Below are 27,732 nucleotides of genomic sequence, written 5' to 3'. Positions count from 1 at the left end.
ACAGGCAGATGGGGGTAAAGAAGACCCAGACAGACAGACATAGACGTGCACACACACTCACAGAGAACCCTCATCCAGACATCACCAGGGAGAGAGGATGAGAAAGACCCACACTGACACTAACACAAACAGCCGTGCACATAAACACACACAGACACAAACCCTCACCCAGACAGGGACCAACACAGACACACACAAATGTACACCACACAGCTGTGGAGAGGGGAGCTGGGCAGGCTGGTACACTCCCTCCTCCCTCGACACTACTCACAAAGACAGCTTCATTCACACACACACAGAGAGACAGACAAAACCTGCACACAGCGCGGAGCTAAGGGAGACAGACATAAACATCTCTCTCTTTTATTTCACAAGAGAGCATGGTAGACACACCCCCTAACCTGGGCGGGAGCTTGAGGATGTTTGTGTGGGGGGGGGGGGGGGGGGTCGGATATGGACCTCACCCAGACCTCCCCCCAGCCTCCACACTGTCCCAGACAGAGAGAGAAACAACCAGAGGGTGTGAGTCCCCAGGCAGAGCAGGGTGCACCCTGAGACAGATACACTGCTCTTGCCACAGGCCCTGGGGAGGGGTGGGGCGCATGCTCCTCCCCCCCCGGCAGTGGCTGGCCCGCTGGGTAGGGAGGACCTGTTCTGGGAAGGGGGGAGTGGGTGGGGACCGGTTGTGTATCTGTTTGAAAGCGGCTCCGGGTTCGAAGCGGACTCCGAATGGACACAAAGTTTCGGCGGCAGCAGCAGCAGCAGCGGCCCGGGCGCTACATTGTAACCGTGGGCCGGCCCTGATACTGCGGCTGGGAGAGCCAGCGGGTACTGCCTTCACCTCAGGCCCGGGATTACACCACAGGTAAGGCCGCTCGGCCAGGACGGGGGGGAGGGAAGGAGCGCCGGCGCGCCGGGCCTTAGCAACAGCCTCTGATCTTGACAGGGAGAGGGAGGGGGAGGGGGGCTCGGTCTCATCCTCGGGGGTAGGTCCGGGGGGGTGGGACAGAAAGCAGCTGCTGTCCTCTCGTCTCCTTCTTCCCCCGGGCCACCTCTATCCCCCTGCCCCCTGCCTCCTGCCCCTATACAGGGGAGGCTGAGGCAACATGGAGGGTGGGCATCAAGCATACTCCCACAACAAGCCTGGTCCTGGGGGTGGTTGGGGTCTGGGGTTACATTTTTGTGCGGGGGTAGGTTTGAGGTGGGCAAGATGCTGGCAGGGCACTTGGTGCCCAGTGTCTGGGCAGCTTGACTGTCTTCAGGCGAGTTTCCCTGAGCTAGTGAGTGTTGACGCAGAGGGCAGATGGAGAAGGGGGCAGTTCCAGGACTGGTGGGGTTCAATTCCTGTCTGGTGCGGTAACGTGTTTGAACAGGCTGATGAGACAAGAGTCTAGAATTTGACCAGGAGCATGGTGAGTTCCACAGCCCGCACCCCGAATCAACCTCAGACTGGTGTCCACCCCTGAGCTGTTCGTGATGCCCACCAGACCTGAGAACAGCAGCAATTGGGTGAGACTCAATCTTGCAAAGTCTGGGCTGACTCTTCAGCTGCTCCCATCTACCCCTCTGGGGAGCTTCTACACAGAGAGAGAGAGAGAGAGAGAGAGAGTCTCCCAGGGACACAATCACCACTCCAAATTATCCAGCAGAATGTTCCAGTCATTCCTGTGGGATGACTGTCCCAAACAGCAAATCCAAGTTCACAAAGAGGGTGAAATGGATTTAAGCCTGATCTTGTAAAACTTGGACCCACTTGGCAGAAGCCTGGCAATTTCCCAAAAACAGTTTCTTTTAAAAATGAGAGTCTGGACCCAAATTCTTTCAGTGAACATGTTGGATCTCCCTTCCCTGAATCTGTGGAATTGATAGGTCCAGTTAGGAACAGGAGGAGGCCATTCACCCTGTTCCACCATTCAATAAGATCAGGGCTGGTCTGAGGCCTAACTCCATAAATCTGCCTTTACCTGCCTTCATACTTAACAAAAATACATCTACCACGGATTTAAAGTTAACAACTTATTCTACATCCATTTGTGGAAGAGAGTTCCAAACCTCTCCCACCCTTTGTGTGTAGAAGTGCTTCCTGACATCTCCCAAACAGTCTGGCCCTCATTCTCAGGCTGTGTCTCAAAGTTGTGGAATCCCCAACCAGTGGGGATTTATCTCGTTTATCTTTATCAACCCTGTCTTCTCCTGTCAATATCTCGAATCCTTAAATCAGATCACCCCTGAATCATTTGACCAGCCATTTCACTTATCCCCTATGTCACTTTAATAAGTGTTTCCATTTGGGGTCACTTCTGATATTTTTAAAAGCTTTTAAATCTCGTGAGTAATGAGAAAGTATTTCCAGGGGGGTTAGGAGGGAAAGTAACCAACAGAGACACATTTAAGACTGACAGAAATATTGTAACAAGTGAGACAGAACTCCTGCACACTAACTTTCTCTCTCTGTCAGCTCCTACCTCTCTACAGATCTTAATATAAAATCAAATGTTTTATCCAATTGCATCAAGAGTTAGATACTTTCTCTCCATTAGGTTTGGAGTAAAAATATCCAGCAAACAGGATTCGACACTTAACTGAAATATCAATTTATTCTGGGGGAAAAAAAACTTGGTTGTTGGAGATGTAAAGCTAACTAACAGAAAATTTTGATATTTGAAAGTATCTATCTCCTTAATATCCCAACATTTGAACAACTTCTAAAATAAATGAAACAAACAGATTTCTCTCTGGAGAGAAATGTTTTTCAGAGGGCAGAAGACACTTGTTCAATAATTGTTAGCTTTTGAAAGGTGAAAGGTTGAATGGTGGCATCAGATTGTGAAGTTGATTTGTTGCCTGTGTGTTTTCCTCAGATCTTGTCGACATGCAGAGGCAAAGCTCTCCTGTTAATGCCACCAGCAACAGTACCAGGCCACCCCTTGCTCCTGACACAACTAGGGAGTTACCGCAGCGGATGACCGACTCCCAGCTCCCGCCCCGGCAACCGGCACGACCATCTCTTCCTGATGTCGAACCCCCGTGTGCCGGTGAGGAGTGCCACGAGGAGACCGGGGAAGCAGCCGTTGCCGAGATTCAGCAGGAGGGGAATGGCGTGGGCATCTGCCATTCTGGGCAGCAGCACACGGTCCTCCCAGATACCAGCCATACACACCAGGTGGGTGTTGGCCCCAGTTGAGGTGATGGTCGCAGGCATGCGTTTATTCTCTCCACGCGCAGGGAGAGCCAGTCTTCGCACTGTGAAGTGTGCAACAAAGCCCTGGAGGATCCCAAACATCTCTGAGCTGGGATCAAATTATTACACTGTAAAGGGTGCAAATCTCACACTGCTCTGTCTTAAGTTATCTCCTGATTGTCCCCCCACTGAATTTTCACAATTTTACTCATGGCCGACCCTATCCCGCTGATCGTTTGGCTTCTGTCATGCACTCAAAGCCTTCACACTCTCTCCGCACAGATACTGCTGAATTCCGCCAGCAGTGTCTGTCTCTGTCCCAGATTTCCAGCAGCCGCAGTGCTTTGTCTCTGTTAACTGGCTGGGTAAGATCCGACGCCCCTTGCTTCAGTTGGGGGCAGGGGAAATCTGAAACAGCTCATGGTAAACTGTGAATAGTCTGCAGCCCTCAACGTGCACCACTGAAACGCATGTTGTTCCGTTGCGATTCTTACAAAGGAGCCACTGGTGTATATCTGAGAGCATCCTCGGGCTAGCCAAAGGGGGCTGTTCCTCAGCACACTCGTTCCCAGGAGTGGGACTGAAATGTGCACATTGGTTTTGCTGTTGGCCTCTGGAAAGCTCCATGCCTGAATTCCCAATGGACGTGCGTTCCGCACTGACCCTTCCCCACCTCAGTATCCGTTCCATCATGGCACTCAGGACAGGAAGTAATCATTGCCTGCCAACATGTGACTCCAGGCACACGGTGATGTGGCTGGCTCAGACCCTGCTGGGCGGCCAGGGAGGGTCCAGGTCCCACCAACACTTGATTTGCTGGAGACCTTCTTAGACTGGTGGCCAGGAGGGGGTGTTGGATGAGGAGAGGGTTGAAGTGGCACGGGTATTGGTAGGGGTCCAAAGGGAGGCCCCTCAGCTATCCCATCTGAGGACAGTGGGACTCAAGTGTATGTAGATCATGGCCCAATCTTCTGATCTTTCTGACAGGATCCGCCTGGAGCGCTGGGTTCAGGGGAAGGCCAGCCTGATCCGACATTGCCAAGTCAGCAGGCTGAGGGGGTCCAGAGCTGTTACCAAACGGTGCAGCCCCACTGGTTCCACTGCAGGATGGACGATGCCAACCCCAACTGGACTCCCTTCAGTAAGACAGACTCTCACATGTTGGAGACCAAGCACTGCTCTTCCAAGAAGCAAGCTCCTGGTAAGGACCCTCAATGTCAAACCCTCTGTGTGGCCGGAGTGTCATTCCAATGGCGGGGAGGTGGCAGATAGTAAGGAGCAAGGAACACAAGGAGGGCAGGTGGGAAGGCAATGACGAGGGAGGGTCTACCCCCCCGGTGTGTTTGGCAGCTAACAGCTACATAACCCTGTGTGTCCAGCAATAAAGGGGGACAGGAGGGCACAATCCATAACTGTTAAGATGCTGGAAGAGAAAGGGAGTTCTTGAGCCCTAGCGTCCAGGGAAGGTACACTGTCCACTGGCAGAATGATTAAAAACTGGGGACGTGAAAGAGGCCAGAATACATCTGTCACACTGACCCGGTGAGACTTCCTCTGCAGCCCCAGGCACCCCCCTCCTCAAGGCAGAGAAAGAACAACCTGTGAGACCTATGTCTCTCTCTCTCTCTTTCTGTCTTTCTCTCTTAAATTGTTAGATTCTCTGCAGCATGGAAACAGGCCCTTTGGCCCAAGCGGTCCACACCGACCCTCCGAAGAGTAACACACCAGACCATTTCCATCTGACGAATGCACCTAACACTATGGACAATTTAGCATGGCCAATCCACCCAAACCTGCACATCTTTGAACTGTGGGAGGAAACCAGAGCACCTGGAGGCAACCCACGCAGACACAGGGGGAGTTTGCAAACTCTACACACAGTCACCTGAGGCTGGATTCAAACCTGGGTCCCTGGCACTGTGAAACAGCAGTGCTAACCGCTAAGTCAACAAGCTGACCTCATTGCCACTGTGCCACCTTCCATGATGGAAGACTTGTATTTATAGAAATATCTTTGTACCTTTTACTTTCAGAGTTTGGATTTTACACTAGTGGCATGTGGGTTTTGGTCCATGCATATGAGGAAGTTTAGTTCCTAACTTGCCATGATTTTCAGCAGGTTTCTGTCAGAGAGAAGCTGACTGGGGGCCCTCCTGCTGTCACCGTGTGAATTTGTTTGTGGTGTTACACTTTTATGGTTGAAGAGAGCAACCAATGAAAGGCATTTCTGTGCTTTTCCTGAAGAAGAATCAATAAACGGTTTTTGCTTTGGAAAATTGGAAAGCTTTTGTTAGCAATTCACAAAAGAGTGAGCTGAATCCTGCTGTAAAAATGCAGGATTCAGGAGACAGGTGTAAGTTCTGAATCTTTAGGAAATCGGTTACCTCAGCGTAAGGGCTTTAGTTTGAAAATTCTGGACTAGAGGTATTTGGTTAGAACTTTGAACGGCTCTTTAAAGCTGAGAACGTTTAAGCTCAGTTGTGTGACAAATCAGGGAAGCATTTCTGAAGCTGTCAAGACCAGGAATTGAAAGAAACATTGAAATACCACCATGATGAACAAAACCAAATGATCTGTCAGGCCAGAATTCAGGCTGGGATCTGACATGACTGTGTCCACTGTTGTTTGTCATTTATATAAAAGTTTTATTGAGAATAAAGGAAGCATGGTTAGTAAGTTTGTAGATGACAGCACAATTGGTGCTAGAGTAGACAGTAAAGAACGTTATCTAAGATTATGAAGGAATGTTGTTCACTTCCGCCAAGGAGTGGCAAATGGAGTTTAATTTCAATAAATGCGAGGTGTTGCATTTTGGTAAGCTGAGCAAGACAGGAATTACACACTTAACGATAGGGCCCTGAGGAGTGTTGTAGAACAGACACCTCGGGACATAGGTATATAGTTGAGTGAAAGTTGTGCTGCAGGTAGTCAGACTGCAAACAGCCAGTTAGCACACTTGCCTTCGTTACTCAGACCATTGAGTACAGGAGTTGGGACATCATGTTGTGGTTGTACAGGATGTTGGAGGGATATGGATCAAGTGCATCCATATCAAATGGGACTAGTCTAGTTGGGAGGGATATGGGCCAAACGCAGGCAAATGGGGCTAGTTTGAAACTTGGTCGGCATGGAAGAGTTGGACCGAAGGGTCTTTGAATGACTGTCGATCTGCCTGGTGGTAACATCAGCTGGGGTGTTCACAAGTTTGGAATGCTGTTTGTGTCAGAGTGGGGCAGGGAACAGTGATTGGGGTGGTACGACAAGCTGAGAGGGAGGGAGAAAGATGCCAAACACCAGGGTTGTGCCTGCTCACGAATGTCCTCTTTCAGTAGCAGTGGACTCGGAGGACGTGGCTGTGCCAACAGACGGAGGGCGTTATGATGTCTTTCTGGGCAGTCGCACGAGGCACGCTGTTTACTGGCAGGAGGCACCCAGTCAAGTCAGGCGATGTATGTGGTTTTTCAAAAGTGAGAAAGACAACAGCTACCACCCATACACGGAGGAGCTCAGTGACCTGATCGAGGTGGGTTCCACACACCAATATCATCACAACAACAACCCGCCAAGTCTCAGTGTTGTGACAAACCCTTCCTGCAGCTCAGGGGGTGATTGTCGGGGTACATGGGTGTCATTGGCTTTTGTTGCCCATTCCCAGTTGCCCCTTGGGGGATGAGCTGCCTTCTTGAACCGCTGCAGTCCATGTGCTGTCGAGGGACCCACAATGCCCTTAGGGAGGGAATTCCAGGATTTTGACCCAGTGACACTGAAGGAACGGTGATATATTTCCAAGCCAGGATGGTTAGTGGTTCGGAGGGGAACTTGGCAATTGTCAATTTACCAATCCTGTCTGCGTTTAACTTTACACTGAGCTTGGGGTCCTCTGTTAGAGACAGGTAATTAGGACGAAGATTTTTATCTGTGAGTGCACACAAAGCAGATCTCTAGATTCCAGGAACTCTGGTAGAACTCAGGACATTCGTCAGATCCTCAAAATCCTGAACAACAGGGGGTCCTCCTGACTTCACATCCCCACGGATTAAGCTCCGATATGCAGACTAGTTCTGTTGTCACGTCAGACTGGTTTGTGTGGAAGGTGGGAGTGTCACTGGGCTTGGGAGGGCCAATTGGTACAAGAATGGAGGAGTGACAGTGCCTTAAGGGTGTGCTGTGTGTTTTAACTCTGGGAGTTGAGGTTGGGGAAAAATTAATTCACAGCTGCCTGAGGCTGAACCTTCACCGCGGCGTTCCTGACTGTGGGAATTGTAATTCCTGTTTTGGCAAGCTGCCCTGCCCTCACTGAGAATAACCCATGAGCTGTGACCACAGCAGTTTCCCAATATTGACTCAACCAGTGCAGGGAGATTGCCTCTAGTAGCACTCTCAGTGGGCTGAATGGCCTCCGTTGTGGTGCTGCAGTAACTCCACAACAGCCTCTGTGGCTGGCAGCACGTTCCAGAGCTCCGTTTGCCGAGAGCTGGAAACCTCCGTCTCAGAGCTTGTGGTGACAGAGCCACAGAACTTCTGTGGTCAGATGGTCAGGGGCTCCTGACTCTGCTGTCTTGTTGGAAATCTGAGCTTTGGAGTGCGATCTGGCTGATGCTGAGGGGAGTGCGGAGCCTGGCTCCAGGTGACCGTGTGAGGTTGAGAGGAGCAATGATATCCCCTGGGCTCAGCTACAAACTGGCCCTCAGTCAGCACTGTGCGAGCGTTTGGCTGGCTCAGCAAAGTCGGGTCTCCCTGTCTGGGACGGTTTGTCTCAAAATCACCTTCTCTTCCCAACAGGCAGCATACAAGGAAGCAGTAACATCGAACGAGTGGAACAAAAAATTACAGTTTCCAAGTGGAGAAGTCATCAAGTTGCACAATCCCAAGGTACTGAGACTGTGTCTTGATCTCTTTCTGACACCTGCATGGTCATTGATGGAACAGCCAGTTTCCCTTTTGGAACATTGAAATTTGTTTAGATTGGAGCTGAGTGGTCAATCACTGAGGATAAGAAATAAGAGCAGGAGTAGGCCATTCGGCCCCTCATGCCTGCCCCCACCATGTAGCAGGGTTATGGCTGACCTGCCCCATGGTACCGGCTCGTCATCACCCTCAACTCCTCGATGTTTCAGAGATCAGTGGGTCTTCTCTTGAAAGGTTTACATTGCTCTAGCCTCCCCAACAGTCTGGGGCAGAGGATTCACTGCCACATCTCTTCCAGGCATGCCCACCTTGGGGACGTTCTCTCACCACATCCTGAGATCCTCACTCAGTGCCATGTGTCATCATGTGACCGCCAGTTCTGAGGAGGGGTCACCGGACCCGAAACGTTCACTCTTGATTTCTCTTCACAGACCTGCGGAGCTTCTCCAGCAGTTTCTTCCAGACATTCACTGCCCTCCTAAGAGATGAAATTCCTTTTGCCTCTCAGGTTAAGAGAGAGTCCCCTAATCCTGCTCCTGTGTCCCCAGTTTGAAAACATCCCCCATTGCTGGAAGCATCTTCTCAAGGTCTCCCCTGTCAGGCCCCCTCACAGTCTGACATTTCTCAGGAAGATTCTTCCAGATCCTGATCAAGAAAGGCTGAACCTCGATAAGTCACCCCCTGTCCCAGGAATCACCCAAGTGAATCTGTTTTGAACTGTGTTCAGTGTCAGCACATCCTTTATTAAACACAGGACTGAAACAGTACTCCATACAGGCCTCCATTCCTGATGAAGGGCTTTTGCCCGAAACACCAGTTTTCCTGCTCCTCGGATGCTGCCTGACCTGCTGTGCTTTTCCAGCAGCACTCTATTCTAGACAGTACTCTGTACTCCCGGCACAGCCTCACCCACACCCTGCATGTTAGAACAAGACTTCGCCAGGTTTAAATCTCAGACCCCGACCAATAAAGGACAAAATTCAATTTGCCTCCTTTGTTACTTGTTGTACATTGATGCTCACTTTCTGTATTTCACGTAGAGAAATACCCACATCTCTCTAGCTTGCACTTTTTGGAGTCTTTTTCCATTTCAGTAATAGTCTGTCTTTTGACTCAGTAACAAATAACAAAATGACCTTTGTCATTTTGGCATGGTTTATGATTGTCGCTCAGTGGGCAATCTGTGAAGGTATTATTTATTCTGGTTTGGGTTTCAGCTGTACCCTTCTACTTGTGTTTCTGACCCCCACTTGGAGTAACGCCTGCCCCTTTGTTACCCGGCACCCCCTCTCGTTTCATTTTGATCCATTAAAGTTCCCTTCCAAGTCCACCCCCAACCCGAGTTAAAAGCTTGACTGACAAACCGCAGTTGCCGGGATTTTGGTCCCAGCCCCTTTCAGGTGGAGCCGATTCCAATGGACCATTCCCTGAGAAGGTGGAACCCATTTCACCTGCACCAGTCCTTGAGCCCAGGCTGATCTCTCTCTGACCTTCTTCAGCACGTGGCTCAGGTGGTGATCTGAAGATCATTATCTTTGCAGTTGTGCTTTTTGATTCAGCCCTGACTTGTTTACAATCCCTCAGCGGAACCTCTGTGCTAGTCCTACCCATGTTGTTGGTCCCTGTGTGGACCGGGACAACTGGGTCCTTCCACCACCACTCTCTTGCTCCCCGTTCCTCTCCAGCCCGGAGGGGATATTGTGATCTGGGTGGGTGACAGGTTGGCCGTGTTCGAGCAGCGTGTGCCTGATTGTTGGAGCTGTCTTTGTGACTCCCTGTCTAATCCCCACCACCTCTCTCTGTTTGGCCCAGCTGATGATGCATTTCCAAGACTGGAACGCGGCTGCTTCGGAGCAGAGTAAGCCGTGGTCTGTGAAGAGAGGGGTGGAACAGACCTACGGAGATATCTTTGTGGGCGAGCCCGTCAAAGTGGACCATTTAGTATTCATGGTCCACGGCATTGGGCCTGCGTGTGATATCCGCTTTCGCAGCATCATTCAGTGCGGTGAGTTCCCATTGGCCTTCGCTTTGTACCACACCCCCAAATCCTTGGCCTCTACTCTTAGCTCACCGAGGACTGTGTGTCTGGTGACTGTTGAGTTGAGTGCTGTATTGGAGTTGACTGACAGGATCCTATCCATGTGTGCCTTCGGTCATGAGGTACTGCACAGAATTCTGGCCACACATCACTGCCTCCCTCCACGCTGCATTGTGGTCACCTCACTGAAGACACTCAAGCTGATCATGTCCTTGTCAAGTGTCTCAAAAGTGCTGCCTCTCCAGAAGCACATTGCGGGTGCTGTTCAGGAATAGCTCTTCAGCGGGAGCAGGGGAGCATCAATACAAAAGGTGTCCAAGCTAGTGACAAGATTAGAGAAGTGCTAGAAAATCTGCTTTCCTGCTCCTCGGATGCTGCCTGACCTGCTGTGCTTTTCCAGCACGACTCTAATCTCCAGCATCTGCAGTACCCACTTTCACCCTTTCAAGATAGTGAGCTCAGCACAGACCTGGTGATGTAGGGGAGCCGGGATTTTGGGGTGGACCGCGCAGTTTTGGTTGGGAATGCTGTTGGAGATTGCTGCAGGTGGTTTTCCCTTGTCCCAGTGATGCCCCGGGGTCAGTCTAGTGCCCCCTGCTGTCCTTGCAGCTTTCCCTGTGGACACCTTGGAGGGACTCGGCTGCTTTGAGTGGTCGCTGTGTCAGGGCAGTGTTCCCAGGGACTGGCAGCAGGTCTGACAGGCAGGGGGAGGGGAAAGGAGTTCTGCTGTCCCCTGGTCTGTGGCACAATGACCGCCACGCCTCGTGCCCCACCCACTTCCCAGAGGCGTGGACGGAGGGCAGCTGCCCACTCAAGCTGCTGCCTAACTCGCTCTCTCTGCTCGTCACAGTCAATGATTTCCGCAACGCCTCTCTCAGCCTGCTTCAGACTCACTTCAGAAGGGCGGCTGAGGAGCAGAAGATTGGCCGGGTGGAGTTTCTGCCCGTGAATTGGTACTGCACGCTGCACGGTGACGCCACTGGAGTGGATGAGTGAGTATCTGAGACTGGCCCACCCTCGCCCCTCCCTCACACGTGGCACAGCCTCTAGGGGGAGGGGCAAACATGCTGCGGGCTGAGCACCCACTGCGATGTGCAAGGTCTGTCTGAGCTTTGTCTGTGGTGGGGTGGGGACCAAACGCAGACTCAGGCACCAGTTCACAGAGCATTTGTGCTCTGCACTCAGTGATCTACCTCAGCTTGCAGCTGGCATCCGTTTTAATTCCCACTCCCTGCAGGAACATGTCTTAATCTGCAAGGAATTGAGGCATACTGGGAGAGTGCGGGTAAGCGGAGTTGAAATACCCATCAGCCATCAGACTCGATGGGCCGAATGGCCTTACTTCCACTCCTGTGTCTTATGGTCTTAACACAGAGTTGACCCCAGCTTCAAATTCCCTCCACCCCTTCCCCCAGCCTGATCCCATGCCTAGCCCTTCCCTTCCCCCCCACCCTGATCTGTCCATCTTCCTCCTCCCTCCCTGCTGACCAATCATCATAATTGCCTACCTGCATCTACCAATCACCATCCCCCTCCTACCCTTCTCCCCCGCCCGTATTTACATCTGGGCTCCCTCCCCTCCCCCAGTTCCCCTGCCAAGTCCTGAGGAAGGGTTCTGGTTCCTTGGGTGCTATCTGACTTGTCTGCAGAGTTTTCCCAGCTTTGTGTCCACTGAATCTGGATCTGACTTCTGCATTGTGTTCCTGGAGCCATTTCGCTACCCCCGCGCCCCCCCCAACCCCCAACCCCCATCCCACCCCACCTCAGGTTACCTCAGAGCTTGCCAAGCCTGGGGCTGACTGGTGGGTGGGCGAGTGAGGGGGCTTCACTGGGAGCTGAAGTATTGGTGTGCATTTCCGAGGAAGGGTCAGGTGCTGCGGTGACAACGGCAGGTCCCACCACGTGCGCGTGGGGATCATGGGAGAGGTCACCTCAAAAGCTCCCCTCTCCACCAGGCCTCGGGAGAGAGAGAACCCAGCAGCTCCCCGGCAGGAACACTGTGGGAGATTGCTGCTGGTCCATCTCAGGGCTTTTGGAATCCATGTTAATCCCCCCCATGGTGACATGTGCATCCAGGTCTCCCTGCCCTGCTGAGGAAGCGGTTGGGTATTTAGTGAGGTTTGAGTGAAATGTCACCCCAAATGACATTGGGGTGCTGTCATGGGTGGTTTCTGGACAGACAGCAGCCTAGTCAGAGTTCCCTGATGTGGACACCTTCCTGCTGTTGGTCACTTGTACCCTCTGGGCTCTCCTTGACCTGTCCTGGAGTCTTGCTCCCTTGGGACGTGCTGGAAACTGTGTCCCTGGCATGTTGCGTGTCCTGCGGTCGGTGCCCCCCTCCCCCCCCCAGCCATGGGTAAACCTTCATAGATTGGTATGTCTCCCTCATGCTCTCCTTTCTCCCCCCCCCCCCCTACTCCAGGGACATTCGGAAAATTACACTGCCCAGTATTAGCCGTCTGCGCCATTTCACCAACCAGACGTTGCTGGATCTCTTCTTCTACAACAGTCCCACCTACTGCCAGACCATCGTCGACACGGTGGCCAATGAGATGAACCGCCTGCTCACCGTCTTCCAGCAACGCAACCCAGACTTCAGCGGAGGGGTCTCAGTGGCTGGTCACAGTCTCGGTAAGACCCAGGCTGGTGCCTGGTCACAGTCTCGGTAAGACCCAGGCTGGTGCCTGGTCACAGTCTCGGTAAGACCCAGGCTGGTGCCTGGTCACAGTCTCGGTAAGACCCAGGCTGGTGCCTGGTCACAGTCTCGGTAAGACCCAGGCTGGTGCCTGGTCACAGTCTCGGTAAGACCCAGGCTGGTGCCTGGTCACAGTCTCGGTAAGACCCAGGCTGGTGCCTGGTCACAGTCTCGGTAAGACCCAGGCTGGTGCCTGGTCACAGTCTCGGTAAGACCCAGGCTGGTGCCTGGTCACAGTCTCGGTAAGGCCCAGGCTGGTGCCTGGTCACAGTCTCGGTAAGGCCCAGGCTGGTGCCTGGTCACAGTCTCGGTAAGGCCCAGGCTGGTGCCTGGTCACAGTCTCGGTAAGACCCAGGCTGGTGCCTGGTCACAGTCTCGGTAAGACCCAGGCTGGTGCCTGGTCACAGTCTCGGTAACGCTGAGGCGCACTGCTGGCTCTCTTCACCAGCTCTCCCCTTCCCCCGCCCGCCGGGTGGGATTACTGCGGTCAGTGCATTGATTGGACTCCTGTGCTAGCGTTTGGTTCCGAGGGAGTGGGACTGCAGGTTGATAGATAGTACAGCCCCTGCAGTTGTGTCCAGTGGTGCCTCATCCATCATAGTCAGGGGCTGAGCCCTTCCTCACCTCCTGGCTCCTTCTCTTCTCCCAGAGACTGACCAGATGCCCATGGTTACCTGACCACCCACCTTGACCCCACCCACACCCCACACCCCACACTGTAAGGTACTGCAGAGCACAGAAAAAGGCTCTTCGGCCCGTCTGCTCAATCTCTCTGCTTATTAGAATAGAACGGAATCCCTACAAGGTAAAAGCAGTCCATTCGGTCCAGTGAGCCCACACCTATTCTATCCCTGTAATCCTGCCTTTCCCATGGCTCACCTATCTCGCCTGCACATCCCTGGACACAATGGGGCAGGTTCGCATGGCCAATCCACCCTGACCTGCACATCTTCGGACTGTGGGAAGGGACCCATACAGACACCGCGAGAATGTGTAAACTCCACACCGATAGTTGCCCGAGGCAGGAATTGAACCCGGGTCCCTGGTGCTGTGAGGCAGCAGTGCTAACCACCGTGCCACCTGGCTTTCAGACTCATCTCAGCGTTTTGTTTGACTTGTTTTGTTCCCATGTTTGTAACTTTCCCTTGAATCACACCTTCCCGAGTGAACTCAGGAGCTGAAATGTAAGGGGGGGTGGGGGGGCGGGGGGGCGTGGGGAGCGGGGTGGCGACACACGTAACAAAACAGCGATGGGCAACATCACTCTCCTTGCTGTGTCGAATCTCTTCCCCCTTCTTTGGTTCACCAAGGGGGAAGTCATGACCACTTTCAAGGTTCAACATGGAGGTAAGACTTGGGAGGGGGGGGGGGGGGGGAGGCAGTGCACTCAGTCTCGAGATTGTGCTTTGACCTCCGTGCACTGGTCAGGGCTAAGTGAGCAGCATGAAGAGGTTGTTCCTAAATTCCTGTCTGGGACGATGGTGCTGAACATCGCAGTTGGCACTCGTCAGGACACAAGACAAGAATGCTATGTTCCCAAACCAACCCAACCATTGACTCTCCAGCCAACGCTGAATGGTTGGCCAAGCCATGTGATTGGCTGAGATTGCCCTGTGATTTTTTTGTTTTGAGAGTTGCTATGCCCATTGGGGTGGTGGGGTGGGGTGGAGCTGCCTCGGGGTAACCTCATCAAGATTCATTGCCAAGACCACTCTCACCAATCCTTCTGGGAAATCGGGTCGATTCTCTCCACACGGAGAGTCGTGACACATGTGGACGTGGCTCTCACTGCCTCATCGTTTTTTTTTACAGGATCCTTGATCCTCTTTGACATTCTGACAAACCAGAGCACCTCCAACCACAAGGGGCACAGCATGGGTCGGCACGCAGCGAGAAAGGACTGTCCCTCCTGCATCAAGGTAATCCCGAGTGGGCAATCTAGGAAGCGCTGAACGCGGTCTCTCCCTCCCCCCGCTCTTGGGACGAGATGTGAGGTTTGCGAGAAGGGTCTTCACTGGGATTGGCACACGTTCTGGGAACCAGAATCTTGTGAATTCAGTAGAATGTAGGGGGGTAGTGGGCGTCGGGGAGGAGTCTCATAGAAACATCAAAACTTCTGACAGGGTTGGACAGGGTAAACACAGGAAGGATGTTCCCCACATCCAGGGAGTCCACAAGTCCAAAGGGGTCAGAGTCTGAGGTGAGCCATTGCGGACTGGGGTGGGGAGCAATGTCCCCACCCAGAGAGTGGGGAGCCTGTGGAGTCCTCACCCACAGAAAGGGGTTGAGGGCAAACCATTGCATATTTTTTCAGGAAGGGATGAGGTATATTTCTCAGGGCTAAAAAGAGCAAAGGATCATGGGGAGAGAGCAGGAACAGGGGACTGAGTTGGATGATTACCAATGACCATATTGAATGGCAGAGCAGGCTCAAAGGGCCGAATGGCCTCCTCCTGCCTCTATTTTCCATGTTTCTTTCTTTAGTCTCGGCACCTCTGTGGGGCGGCCTTCGAATATTGTTGTTCTTGTTCGTGTTGATGTAACCCAGTAAAGCTTGTATGCCTTTGTCGGTCCAAGTATGTCCTTACTGTGGTTTACTCACATACAAAGCTTTCCCTGTACTCAGGCACACGCGACAAGGAACTGACTCCAATCCAAATGGAATTGATCGCCTCCTTGTGGAAGTGAGATGTCACCTCCTGTTGGGAGGCACCTCCCCGCATTCACAGCACAAGGATGGTGGAGCAGGCATGGGAGGTCACCACACTGTCCCGGGAGTCCTCGGTGTGCACTGGGGACTGTCCCCGCTTCTGAGCTCGAGTGCCTCACCTGTGACCATCACAGGAAGGTGTGGGCTGAGAATTGACCTGGAAATCCCCAACGCACTGATGGCAGGGTGATGTGAGAGACAGAGACCGCTGGTCCTCCCTGTGCCACTGGATGTGAAACAGTGCAGGAGTCTCCGCCCCAATGCTATCCACAGCTCCTGTCTGGCACAGGGATGGGGGTGGGAGTGGCTGTGGGCTGTCTCCCATGGGGGAGCATTCAGGCACCAACAGCACAGGGTCTGCTCCCCGGTTGGTGTGCAGTGGATTGTGGTGCTGGCTGTCTCTGTGCTTGCCTGTGGTGGAGGTGACCCTGCTGTGGGACCAGCCTTTAGAGCTGGGTGAAGGTGAAGGCAGCCATTTCCTGGGCCTGGCGGGGGGAGTGTGGCAGCTCCCGCACTTAATCAGGACCTTGTCGAGCTGAAAGGGTTCCCCGTGCCAAGGGGACAGAGCATTCTCTTTCCCTGAAACCTGCACGGTCACCTATGACGGGGAGCTGGGAGAGCGGTGATGGTGACCTGATAGGGGAAGCCGCTGTGGGAAGTGGGCCAGAGGCTGTGTGACGGATTCTAGCAGGGACGGGACAGCCGAGAGGGGCTGAAGGGCCACCTCTTGGTGCACGTTTTATCGACCTGCAGTTTGAAAAGTTAACCTTGAACCTCCGTCACAGGGAAGTATTGCTACTCTAAGTCACCGAAATGTGGGAGAGAGGTGAGGATGCCATTTGACCCTCCTTCAGACCGGTGAGCCATCCAGCGGGATCCTGACTGATCATCCAATTCTGTGCCCCATTCCTGCTTCTCCCCCCACATCCTTCAGCTCCACATTGCTTTTCTGAATCCGTTCAGGATGCTTGCCTCTTGCTGTTGATGATCCTGCTGTTACTTGACCTCAGTATCGTGTGTGTCTGGGGGTCTTGCCCAGACTGGAGCACGATACTGAAGCACTTTCTCATTCCTTCCCCCAGGATGTCAGTCTGGAACAGGTTCTGAAGGCACATGGACTCTGGGAATTTTTGGGTGTTTTGGAAAAGGAGAAACTGGATCTGGAGTCACTGGTGAGGACCAACTGCAAATCTCCACCCATTTCTTTTCTTGTCTCCTTTCCCTCCATTTGTGTCAGTCCCACTGCTTTTGGGATCAGTCTCCCACTCTCCTCCCCCAACCCTGCCTCCTCCATCCCCTCCTCGGTCTTTGTCAATCTCCCCACCTCTCCCTTCACAAAGAGACGATGTGAAGTTTGTCTGGCAGGTGGCTCTGGAGGGAGGGATTCCCACAAGTGGACCAGTCCCTCAGTCTCACTCGTGTTGTTCTCCCCAGGTGATCTGCTCGGACGCTGAGCTGAAGGAGTTGGGGATCCCCCTGGGACCCAGAAAGAAGTTGTTGAGTCTGGCGAAGGAGATGGTCGGAGCGCAGGTACACCAGGATCTGCTGCGTCACCAGGGGGGCTTGCCTCAGTACCCGAATTGAGGCAGGGGAGGGAGAGGGGAACTGGTAGGTACCGGTCTGGGCTAGGGTCAACTGGCAAATGGTCATGCAATCCGACTGGACTACAGGGGGCTGGCGAAGCGGGGTAGAAGAATGCAGTGAGCCCCTCCCCACCCCAATTGAAGGGGGAGCGCTGTGGCCCTCTTGATCTGTCAAGCTCTCCATGAGTTCCCTCACTGACTGGTCTCCTCCCTGTGTGCGACAGGAGAAGCAGGACCAGATGGGTGAGCCAGCAGTGAGGCCTGTCCCAGAGAAAAGCAGCCAGGCCAGAGAGCAGGCAGGCAGTGGGGAGGACCCCCAGCGCCCGCTGTCCACCAGCAGCATCACCTCGGTCAGCTACGAGCAGTTCGATGTCGGCATTGGTCAGGTAAGCTCCTTCTCTGTGTCCCCGGTTTTGGATAAGCTCAGAATAACAAGGAGCCCCTCTCGCGCCCGCTCTGTCATTCAGTAACATCTCCGCTTCAACTCTGCTTCCATCCCTCTCCCATTCCCCTTCAGCCCATTATTATGTAGAAATCTCTCTGTGTCCTCCTTTGTGTGGTTCAGTATCCTTGCATCCACCACCCTGGGGCAGTGCATTCCAGATTCATGACCCTTTTGAGGGAAGTAACTCTACCTCTTTTAAACCTGCTACCCCTTCTCCTGAAGTGTTGACCACACATTTGGAAGCATCTGCTCCACATCTGGTTTGTCAGCTGCCTTTCACAGCTTACATCCCTCAATGAGATCCCCTCTCATTCTCCTTAACTCCAGAGATTATTGGTTTTCTTATGGACCAGGGTGGACCTATCAAAACATTTCAAGAAATAACCCAGACCCTAACTTCTCCAGTTGTTTCAAGCAAGTGATAAGTGGATATTCCAGGAGGGATGCAGCTGGTGCAAATCCCTTGGGTTTTAAACAAGACAGAACTTATTTACAGAATGAACCACAAACAAGAGAGAACAGAATACAGAATAACTTGACCCATCCGAAAACCAACAGACTATCCCACCTTAATGATGCTGGTCCAAGATCCTGCAACAATCCCCATAAACAGCCCTTGGCACAAAAGGGAACATCAAACACTGGGTCTTACAGGAGAGATGTCAGAGAGAGAGAGAGAGGGAGGATCAGCATGAACCTGCTTCTTTGGGTTCAGCACCTTCACAGCTAACTCCCTGCGAAAACCAGACCAAAGCAAAGCTGTTTTTTTAAACTTGAAAGCCTTGTTGAGGAGATAAAGATCTGTGTCTTTACAACCCCTCTGAAAAATAAAAATCCAAGGACAACCTAACGTTATTGATGAAGCAGCATAGTTGCAGTTGAAACTGCTCAATCTCTCTTCAGAAGACAAACCTGTCACCTCTGGAATCGATCCAGTGACCCTCCCCCAAACTGACCCAGTACAACAACATCCCTCCTCAGGCAAAGGGACCAAAACTCTGTGTAACACCCAGGTGAAGTGTCACTAATGCTCTGCTACTGTAATGTTCCATTTGTTTTGCAATGAATGCTGTAATTCTGTCTGACCTCCCCCTTACCTGGTGTAATTGTAAAGGATCGTTCTGTGAATGTTGGAAGTCACCCCGATCCCTCTGCACTGCGGCACACCGAAGGTTCTGTCCATCTGGATAATAAGTTGCCTTTCCAATCCTCTTAATGAAATGAACAACTTTGCACTTATCCACATTAAAATGCATCTGCCAAACCTTGGTCCTATCCCTGTCTGTTTGTGAATTTCTTGTTTCTTCACTGCAACTTCTTCCCAGTTCTTTTAGGGTCTTCCCCGATGTCATGAGATTATTTTCTGTCCCCACATCCAACTTGTCCAATTGCTGGTTAGTGCTGACTTGGCTTTGATCTGTCAGGTTATGTTGTTCAGGTTAGCTGTTATTGGTCACAGATACAGGTGTACAAACAGCAGCACGTGCTGTGCTTTATTTTAGTTGAATCGGGGATATGGATGTCTCTGAGTGGGCCCTGCATTTATTGCCCACCCCGAGCTGCTCTCGGGAAGTTGATGGTGAGCTGTGTTCAGCACCTGTGCTCTTGGTCGCTTGACAGCATTGCTGAAGAAATCTAGACTCCCAGAGCAGGCACCTTCACAACTGAGGATCCACCCCTCTCCTGGGAGGAAGGGTGGGGGAGAATTCCCGAGGTCACTACCATCTGAGTGAAGAAACGTCTCTTTAACCGCCACCTTCAGTAACAGGGTTGACGGGGCGGGATTGGCGATGAGGATCGGTGTTGCCCCTTGCCACGGATTGCCCACCATGCAATGCGATTGCGTCCCCTTCCTCCTGTGGGTCAGCGCTTTCTCATTGTCCCCCTCAACCTGGGGACCCAAGGGGGAGCTCCAGCTGCAGCTCCCCCGACCAAAATGGGCCGAATGGTGAAAAGATTGCCCTTGTGCTCTTTCTCTCCCGCTCCCCACCCACCACCCTGCAGGTTTCGGTCAACTACCCACCCATCAGCTTTCAACCAGATATCTTCTTCGCATTTGGTTCACCAATTGGAATGTTTCTGACTGTCCGAGGGTTGAAGAGGATTGACCCCAACTACACCTTCCCAACGTGCAAGAGATTCTTCAACATTTATCACCCTGTGAGTAGCTGTTTCAGTGATTCCTGCTCTGGTCCCAGCATCCAAACGGTCATTATGGGGGATGGCAGGGAGAGTGCCAACACTTCCGACCCTATTCCGTTCCCTCCCTGTCTGTCGGTTCCACAGGGACTTGAAGCCATTTGAATGACCTAGAGAACTGGGTCAACGGGAGACCCCCACAGTCACCTATCGGGAGTTTCTGAGTGAGAAAGGGAGACACTGTTTGACAGCATCCATAACGCACAAGACGAGACTTGGTCCCGTTTCCCATCCAGGGCAGGAGTGGTGTGGCATTTCCTGCCCATCCCCACATGCCCCTTGTGAAGGTGGGGGTGAGCTGCCTTGTTGAACCGCTGCAGTCCATGTGCTGTGGGTTGTGACTGAAGGAACGGCGATATATTTCCAAGTCAGGATGGTGAGAGGTTCGGAGGGGAACTTGCAGGGGGTGATGTTCCCATGTATCTGCTGCCCCTTGTCCTTCTGGATGGAAGTGGTTGTGGGTTTGGAAGGTGCTGCCTGAGGATCTTTGGTGAATTTCTGCAGTGTATCTTGGAGATGGTACACACAGCTGCTACTGAGCGTCGGTGGGGGAGGGAGAGGATGCTTGTGGGGGCTTTGTCCTGGATGGTGTTGAGCTTCTTGAGTGTTGTTGGAGCTGCCCCCATTCAGGGGCAAGTGGGGAGTATTCCATCCCACTCCTGACTTGTGCCTCATAGATGGTGGACAGGCTTCAGGAGGGGAGAGAGTTGCCTCAGGATTCTGAACTGGGAATATCAGGGGGAGGCAATGGCCGAATGGTATTATCACAGGATGTTTAATCCACAGGCTGGACTAATGATCAGAAGGCCCAGATTTGAATCCCACCAAGACAGATGGTGGAATTTGAATTCAGTGAAAATCTGGAATTTAGACTGTGTCCAGTGTCGATTGTCAGAAAAGTCCCTTTGGTTTAGGAAGTCATCTTTACCTGATCTGGCCAACATGTGACTCCAGACCTGTAGTATTGAGGTTGACTGTTCACTGCTCACTGGAATGGGTTATAAATGCTGGGCTGAAAATGTGTTGCTGGAAAAGCGCAGCAGGTCAGGCAGCATCCAAGGAGCAGAAGAATCGACGGTTCGGGCATGAGCCCTTCTTCAGGAATTTAACTTATACACCCTTTGACCTTGTGTCTGTCTGTCTTTACTCCTGCAGTTTGACCCAGTAGCCTACAGGATCGAGCCAATGATTGTGCCGGATTTTGAACTGGAACCCATGCTGATCCCTCACCACAAGGGCAGGAAGAGAATGCACCTGGGTAAGGCACCACACTCTGGGGCAGAGAGGCGGGGGGTGGTCTCACCCAAAAACCTGAGGCAGGCCCCCAGTCTTTTTCCACTGGGTGTCCACCTGACCATCAACAAGAATCTCCCTGGCCTCAGCACGGTGTTCAAATGTAATCAGGTCCACCTTATTGCCCTGAGGATGTCCAGTTGACCAGAACTGGAGGTGGGGGAGATGGGAGGAAGATTCAGCTGTTGTCCCATTCTCTGCCACCCACCCAGGCATGTTATTCCAATATCCCAGCTTCCTTCTCCTGTACGTTGGGTGAGGTTGTCCCATGTTTTTGGCAATGGGTGGTGGCTATGGCCTGATGTGGTCAGCACTGAGCACAGGGTCTCCGTTGCACCCCTGCATGACCATGTCAGACAGTCCCTGAAATCCCCACTCACTGCTCCTTCCAGCCTGTGCTCCTCTCAGCTCCACTGTCCGAACTGAAGGCCAAGTCCTACAGCAGGGCTGGGTCTCTGCGGCCAACTCTCAACCCAACTCTGTCCCCTTGTTTGGGCAGATGGCTGGACCTATTATGGGTCTCTGTCTCAGTGTGTCAACATGTCCCTATCTGTGCATGCATCAATCCCTGTCTCTGGTGTTATGTCCCTGTTTGGGTGTTGTGATGGTGCCATCACTTTAAAATGGTTATTTTGTCCTTGGTTTTTTAAAAAGAGAGGTTGTAAAGGCAGAGGTGTCAAAATGTCTGCAAAGAGCCGACTGCAGCGCTGGCTAGTTCTCCCAGTTGAGGTTATTTCTGGTTTGGTTTAGCCGTACCAGAGAAGGTGCTGGGAGCAGGCAGTCAGAAGCTGCTACAGTGCAAACAGGTTCCAGCCTCTGTCTCTGAAATCTCTCCTGCCTGGAGGAACCAGTGATTGAATTTACCTTTTGCCAAGGGGTGCATTTGTGGGATGTTACGGGAATTGGAACAGCTCCTCAGTTAACTATCAAGCCTGACGAGTTTTCCAATAATTAAGTTATTCTAAATTCCGTATTCTTTTGTTTGTGATTCAACTGTAGTGGGTAAATAAATGCTGTTTTGCTTAAAGCCGAGTGGTTTGACCAGCTGTATCACTCCTGGACTATCCACTTCACACCTACCTTTACAATAAGAAAACGTTAGGGTCTGGGCTACCTTCTGAAAATACTTTGAGAGGCTTTAGCTTGGTCCCTAACAGTGTGTCAGGGTGTCTCTGTGCCCTGTGTGTGTGAACATCTGCCCTGGACACTGAGCAGATAGCTGTTCATTAGAAACAAGCACTGCTTCCAAGTGAAAACAGATGCTGGTAAATTGCAGAGCAGAAGAGTTCTCTCTTTTGTGAAACTACTTGCCATTCTGGTTTCTTGAGAGCAGTCTTTGAGCAGGAGTTTACACATCAGCTTGTCTCTCTCCTGGATGTATACATTATCTGTTTTATTTCCTCTCCCCAAACAGAACTGAAGGATAGTCTGACGCGAATGGGTTCTGATTTGAAGCACGGTCTATTCTGTTCTCTGAGGAGTGCCTGGCAATCGTTTACCCGCATCCAGTCCCCCATGCCCCAGCTGCTGCCAACTGATACATCCACTGTGGGTTATCAAACCAATGAACCAGCAGCCAAGGAGACTCAAGGTAGTGCTTGCTTTCCCTCTCCCTGCCCTCTCTCACACTGCCCGTCTGCTTTTTACAACATGCTTCCTTAGAAACCGAGCATCCCTGTGTCTGCGCATTGCCACGCCTCACTGGAGCAGTGTGATGGAACATTAACCAGTCTGTAGCCAGCTCCTGTGACTCTCTCTCCCTCTGTTTCTCACACAAACACACACACAAAAAATATAATTGAACTGACGCAAATCCCTCGTTTACCCCAATTGACTAACTCACAGAGTCATAGAGATGTACAGCATGCAAACAGACCCTTCGGCCCAACTTGTCCATGCTGGCCAGATATCCTCAATTAACATATCCCTCTGAACCCTTTCCATTCATATACCCATCCAGATGCCTTTTAAATGTTGTCATTGTACCAGCCTCCACCTCTTCCTTTTGCAGCTCATTCCGTACACGCACCACCCTCTGAGTGAAGACGTTGCACCTTAGGTCCCTTTTAAATCTTTGCCATCTGACCTTAAACCCACCCCTCCGATCTCTGTGCTGTGCTAGTTGGGGTCTCTCAGCCATTCTCATTCCTAACTGCTGTCTCATTGGAGCCCCTCCCAGTGTGGAATCCCCTGAGGACAGGACCCCACCCACTCTCCTTCTCTTTCCTCCCTCTGGGATACTCCTTAAACAACCTTCCTTGACCAAGCTGTTTTCACTAAATACTAACTATAGACCAGTGAGCCTGACCTCGGTGGTGGGCAAGTTGTTGGAGGGAATCCTGAGGGACAGGATGTACGTGTATTTGGAAAGGCAAGGACTGATTCGGGATAGTCAACATGGCTTTGTGCGTGGGAAATCATGTCTCACAAACTTGATTGAGTTTTTTGAAGAAGTAACAAAGAAGATTGATGAGGGCAGAGCAGTAGATGTGATCTGTATGGACTTCAGTAAGGCGTTCGACAAGGTTCCCCATGGGAGACTGGGTAGCAAGGTTAGATCTCATGGAATACAGGGAGAACTAGCCATTTGGATACAGAACTGGCTCAAAGGTAGATGACAGAGGTGGTGGTGGAAGGTTGTTTTTCAGACTGGAGGCCTGTGACCAGTGGAGTGCCACAAGGATCGGTGCTGGCCCCTCTATTTTTTGTCATTTACATAAATGATTTGGATGCGAGCATAAGAGGTACAGTTAGTAAGTTTGCAGATGACACCAAAATTGGAGGTGTCGTGGACAACAAAGAGGGTTACCTCAGATTTCAGCAGGATCTGGACCAGATGGGCCAATGGGCTGAGAAGTGGCAGATGGAGTTTAATTCAGATAAATGCGAGGTGCTGCATTTTGGGAAAGCCAATCTTAGCAGGACTTTAGGACCTTACCATAAAATGGTATAAGGGAGTGTTGCTGAACAAAGAGACCTTGGAGTGTAGGTTCATAGCTCCTTGAAAGTGGAGTCGCAGGTAGATAGGATAGTGAAGGCAGCGTTTGGTATGCTTTCCTTTATTGGTCAGAGTATTGAGTACAGGAGTTGGGAGGTCATGTTGCGGATGTACAGGACATCGGTTAGGCCACTGTTGGAATATTTCATGCCATTCTGGTCTCCTTCCTATCAGAAAGATGTTGTGAAACTTGAAAGGGTTCAGAAAAGATTTACAAGCATGTTGTCAGGTTTGGAGAATTTGAGCTACAGGGAGAGACTGAACAGGCTGGGGCTGTTTTCCCTGGAGCGTCGGAGGCTGAGGGGTGACCTTATACAGGTTTACAAAGTTATGACGGGCATGGATAGGGTAAATAGGCAAAGTCTTTTCCCGAGGGTGGGTGAGTCCAGAATTAGAGGGCATAGGTTGAGGGTGAGAGGGGAAAGATATAAAAGAGACCTAAGGGGCAACGTTTTCACGCAGAGGGTGATACGTGTATGGAATGATCTGCCAGAGGAAGTGGTGGAGGCTGGTACAATTGCAACATTTAAGAGGCATTTGGATGGGGATATGAATAGGAAGGGTTTGAAGGGATATGGGCCGGGTGCTGGCAGGTGGAACTAGATTGGGTTGGGATATCTGGTCGGCGTGGACAGGTTGGACCCAAGGGTCTGTTTCCATGCTGTACATCTCTATGACTCTATGGCCCCATGTGGCTTGGTGGGGCGCAGTCTGTTGGTGCTCTTTGCTGCTCTGGCGAAATGTTCAAAATGTCTGATTTTTATACCCCAAAACAGAGGATCATCATCGATTGGTTTGATGTCCTCAAAAGAGTAAAAATCAAATGCGATTTGATTTTAGTATCTTAGGGCATAATTTAAATGGCTCAATTTGAATTGTTGTGGAACGTAGCAACACTGTTTCAGCTATTTGTTTCAAATTTTTCACCACACTTTGTGCTTGCAATCAGTCCTTAGCAGCTTTCACTCTCTCTCAAAGGTACAATACATGCCTACAATTTTGTAACTGTGTGCGTGTGTGTGTGTCCTCCCTGAGGTGCTCTAACACATCAATCTTTGCCTGCCCCCACTGCGCCTGTGAAAGGTAGGCTGAGTTGGGGGAGCGGGGGGGGAATGGGGGAGAATCCTGGTCAGTCAGCCCCTCCCATGTGAGAGGAGCAGAGCAGGAAAGTTCCCATGCATGGGTTGGAGAGGGTGAGGGTCTGAGCGAGACAGACAGACCCAGCAAGTGAGTGAGTGACACACATACACAAACACACAGGTGGTTGTTGTCTGAGGTATTGCTGTGTTTGTCTTGAAGCTGGTGAGGAGACAGACAGCAGCTGCCCAGTGCAGGAGGAGGAGAAGGAACAGGTAAAGATAGGAATGTTGAACGGAGGAGATCGGATTGACTACGTGCTACAGGAGAAACCCATCGAGAGTTTTAACGAGTACCTGTTTGCTCTGCAGAGTCACCTCTGTTATTGGTAAGGGCAGTGTGTGTAAGGGGTGGGCTACAGGGTCAAGGGACTGACCTCCCTCTGCACGCTCAGATTGTCTGATCCCCCAGTCCCCCATCTGTCTGATCCCCCCCCCCCCCCCCCCCCCGGGTTCCCCTTCTGTCTGATCCCCCAGTCCCCCATCTGTCTGACCCCCCCCCCGGGTTCCCCTTCTGTCTGACCCCCCCAGTCCCCCGTCTGTCTGACCCCCCCCCCAGGTTCCCCTTCTGTCTGACCCCCAGTCCCCTCGTCTCTCAGACCCCCCCAGTCCCCACCCCTGTCTCTCTGAATCCCCAGTCCCCCCGTCTGTCTGACCCCCCAGTCCGGTCTCTCTGATTCCCCCATCCCCCCCCGTCTCTCTGATTCCCCCATCCCCCCCGTCTCTCTGATTCCCCCATCCCCCCCGTCTCTCTGATTCCCCCATCCCCCCCGTCTCCCTGATTCCCCCATCCCCCCGTCTCTCTGATTCCCCCATCCCCCCCGTCTCTCTGATTCCCCCATCCCCCCGTCTCTCTGATTTCCCCCATCCCCCCCGTCTCTCTGATTTCCCCCATCCCCCCCGTCTCTCTGATTTCCCCCATCCCCCCCGTCTCTCTGATTTCCCCCATCCCCCCCGTCTCTCTGATTTCCCCCATCCCCCCCGTCTCTCTGATTCCCCCATCCCCCCCGTCTCTCTGATTCCCCCATCCCCCCCGTCTCTCTGATTCCCCCATCCCCCCCGTCTCTCTGATTCCCCCATCCCCCCCGTCTCTCTGATTCCCCCATCCCCCCCGTCTCTCTGATTCCCCCATCCCCCCCGTCTCTCTGACCCCACATCCCCCCCGTCTCTCTGAACCCCCCCATCCCCCCCGTCTCTCTGATTCCCCCCAGTCCCCCACTCCTGTCTGTCTGACCTCCCAGTCCCTCCGTCTCTCTGATCTCCCATCCCCCCCGTCTCTCTGATCCCCCATCCCCCCTGTCTGTCTGCCCTCCCCCCCCCCCCCCACCCCTATCTGTCTGATTCCCCCTGTCCCATTGCCTGTCTGATCACTATTTCCGTTCAGCAACCCTATGTTTTTGTGACGCACTCTTAGATCTTGTCAGACCATTGAACAGTTTCAAATCCTTGCCCCTGTTGTTTCCCTCTGCTGTTTAAAACGCGGTCCTCATCCTTTCCGGAACTGAGCTAATCCTGTTGTCTGGTCATTGCAGGGAGTCTGAAGACATGGCACTGTTAATTCTGAAGGAAATCTACCAAATGTTGGGAGTCACCTTGGAACAAGTGCAGCACTGATGGCTTTCGACAAGAGCCCCCACCACCCATCAGATTGACACTAACAGGAACCAGAGCACATTGCCCGTCATTCCTTATCTGGCTCCGCTTCTCCGGGGGCAGCAGGAACACTGAACTGATCCCAACTTTGTCTGTGTGTGTCTTCCACAGGGCCTGGAGCTCAGGTCTGATGGCCAACCTGTCTGAACAGCACAGCTAATAGCAGGCGTGTTCCCAGAGAGACCCAACCATGGGGGAGGAAAGGGGAAATGACTCACCCACAAACTCACAACTGGATCCTGTCTGCCGATGAGGGGGCTGTATGGACAATGCAAGGACTACATGGACCAATCTACACAGGCTTATTTATTTTCACGTTAAAATTCCACTTGGGTGATGAGCAGGTTTGAGGAGAACCACGTCTCATTTGATGAATGAGTTTCCTCTTGAGATTCAGAAAATGAAACTCCCAGTAAAGTGACCGACTAACAAGGTTCCCAAGTTGGACTGCTCTCAGGCTGTGTTGTCTCACTGCTGTGCGCTCACTCCAAAGAGAAACGCAGCACTGACTCTGGGGGAGGGGAGGAAGGGCGGACTATCAGGGGAACCTAATGCAATGTTACCTTTTGTACCAGCAATAAACAACTCACACTCTCTCACTCTTCTTGGAGTCTCTGAGCAGTGTTGTTTTGGATGTGGAAACTGCAGCCTCTTGTCCATCCCTCTCAAATAGGTTCTGCTTGAGGGCAACTCAGAGTGGACAAGAAAGGCAAGTCCAGCCAGTGATAGCCATGTGCCGTCAATGAATTGTGCCAAAGAGTTGTGCGTTTGTTTGAAATAGCGACACGGAGGAAAGAGCACATGGGAGTGAACAGACCAGGAAAGGTGCATTGTTTTCAGTTGCAAGTTAAGTTGCCAATCAACTCCGCTGGGGGATTGTGTACAAGTGTGGG

The 27,732-nt window shown here is 52.1% G+C and overlaps 1 protein-coding gene across 3 annotated transcripts; it reads left to right on the top strand.

The window, feature by feature from the left end:
* The first annotated feature begins 464 nt into the window (after positions 1-464).
* Positions 465-27,443, top strand: ddhd2 (DDHD domain containing 2). Of its 3 annotated transcripts, none has more exons than XM_072553926.1 (17): positions 466-865; positions 2,862-3,163; positions 4,169-4,382; positions 6,511-6,704; positions 7,964-8,053; positions 9,902-10,094; positions 10,978-11,119; positions 12,550-12,758; positions 14,635-14,741; positions 16,615-16,704; positions 16,967-17,062; positions 17,340-17,501; positions 19,565-19,720; positions 20,915-21,017; positions 22,467-22,643; positions 25,350-25,515; positions 26,719-27,443. In XM_072553926.1, the coding sequence occupies exons 2-17, from the start codon at positions 2,873-2,875 to the stop codon at positions 26,798-26,800; spliced, it is 2,472 nt and encodes an 823-aa protein (XP_072410027.1). In that variant the 5' UTR covers positions 466-865; positions 2,862-2,872; the 3' UTR covers positions 26,801-27,443. The 3 variants fall into 3 exon arrangements, with proteins under 3 accessions (XP_072410030.1, XP_072410027.1, XP_072410028.1); XM_072553927.1 differs by having other exon boundaries at positions 467-865; positions 6,514-6,704; XM_072553929.1 differs by lacking the exon at positions 25,350-25,515 and having other exon boundaries at positions 465-865.
* Positions 27,444-27,732: the final 289 nt, after the last annotated feature.

This window comes from Chiloscyllium punctatum, chromosome 35 (genome assembly GCF_047496795.1).
Source record: "Chiloscyllium punctatum isolate Juve2018m chromosome 35, sChiPun1.3, whole genome shotgun sequence".
In the NCBI taxonomy this organism is placed as follows: Eukaryota; Metazoa; Chordata; class Chondrichthyes; order Orectolobiformes; family Hemiscylliidae; genus Chiloscyllium; species Chiloscyllium punctatum.
This window is presented reverse-complemented; position numbering and strand designations above follow the sequence as displayed.

What these genes read in the sequence shown, in the direction of transcription:
- ddhd2 (XM_072553926.1), top strand. Translation starts at nt 2,873, where the DNA reads ATGCAGAGGCAAAGCTCTCCTGTTAATGCCACCAGCAACAGTACCAGG. An exon ending in TTCCAAGAAGCAAGCTCCTG is followed by an intron (nt 4,383 to 6,510) that starts GTAAGGACCCTC and finishes GTCCTCTTTCAG; the next exon opens with TAGCAGTGGACTCGGAGGAC. An exon ending in TCAAGTTGCACAATCCCAAG is followed by an intron (nt 8,054 to 9,901) that starts GTACTGAGACTG and finishes TGTTTGGCCCAG; the next exon opens with CTGATGATGCATTTCCAAGA.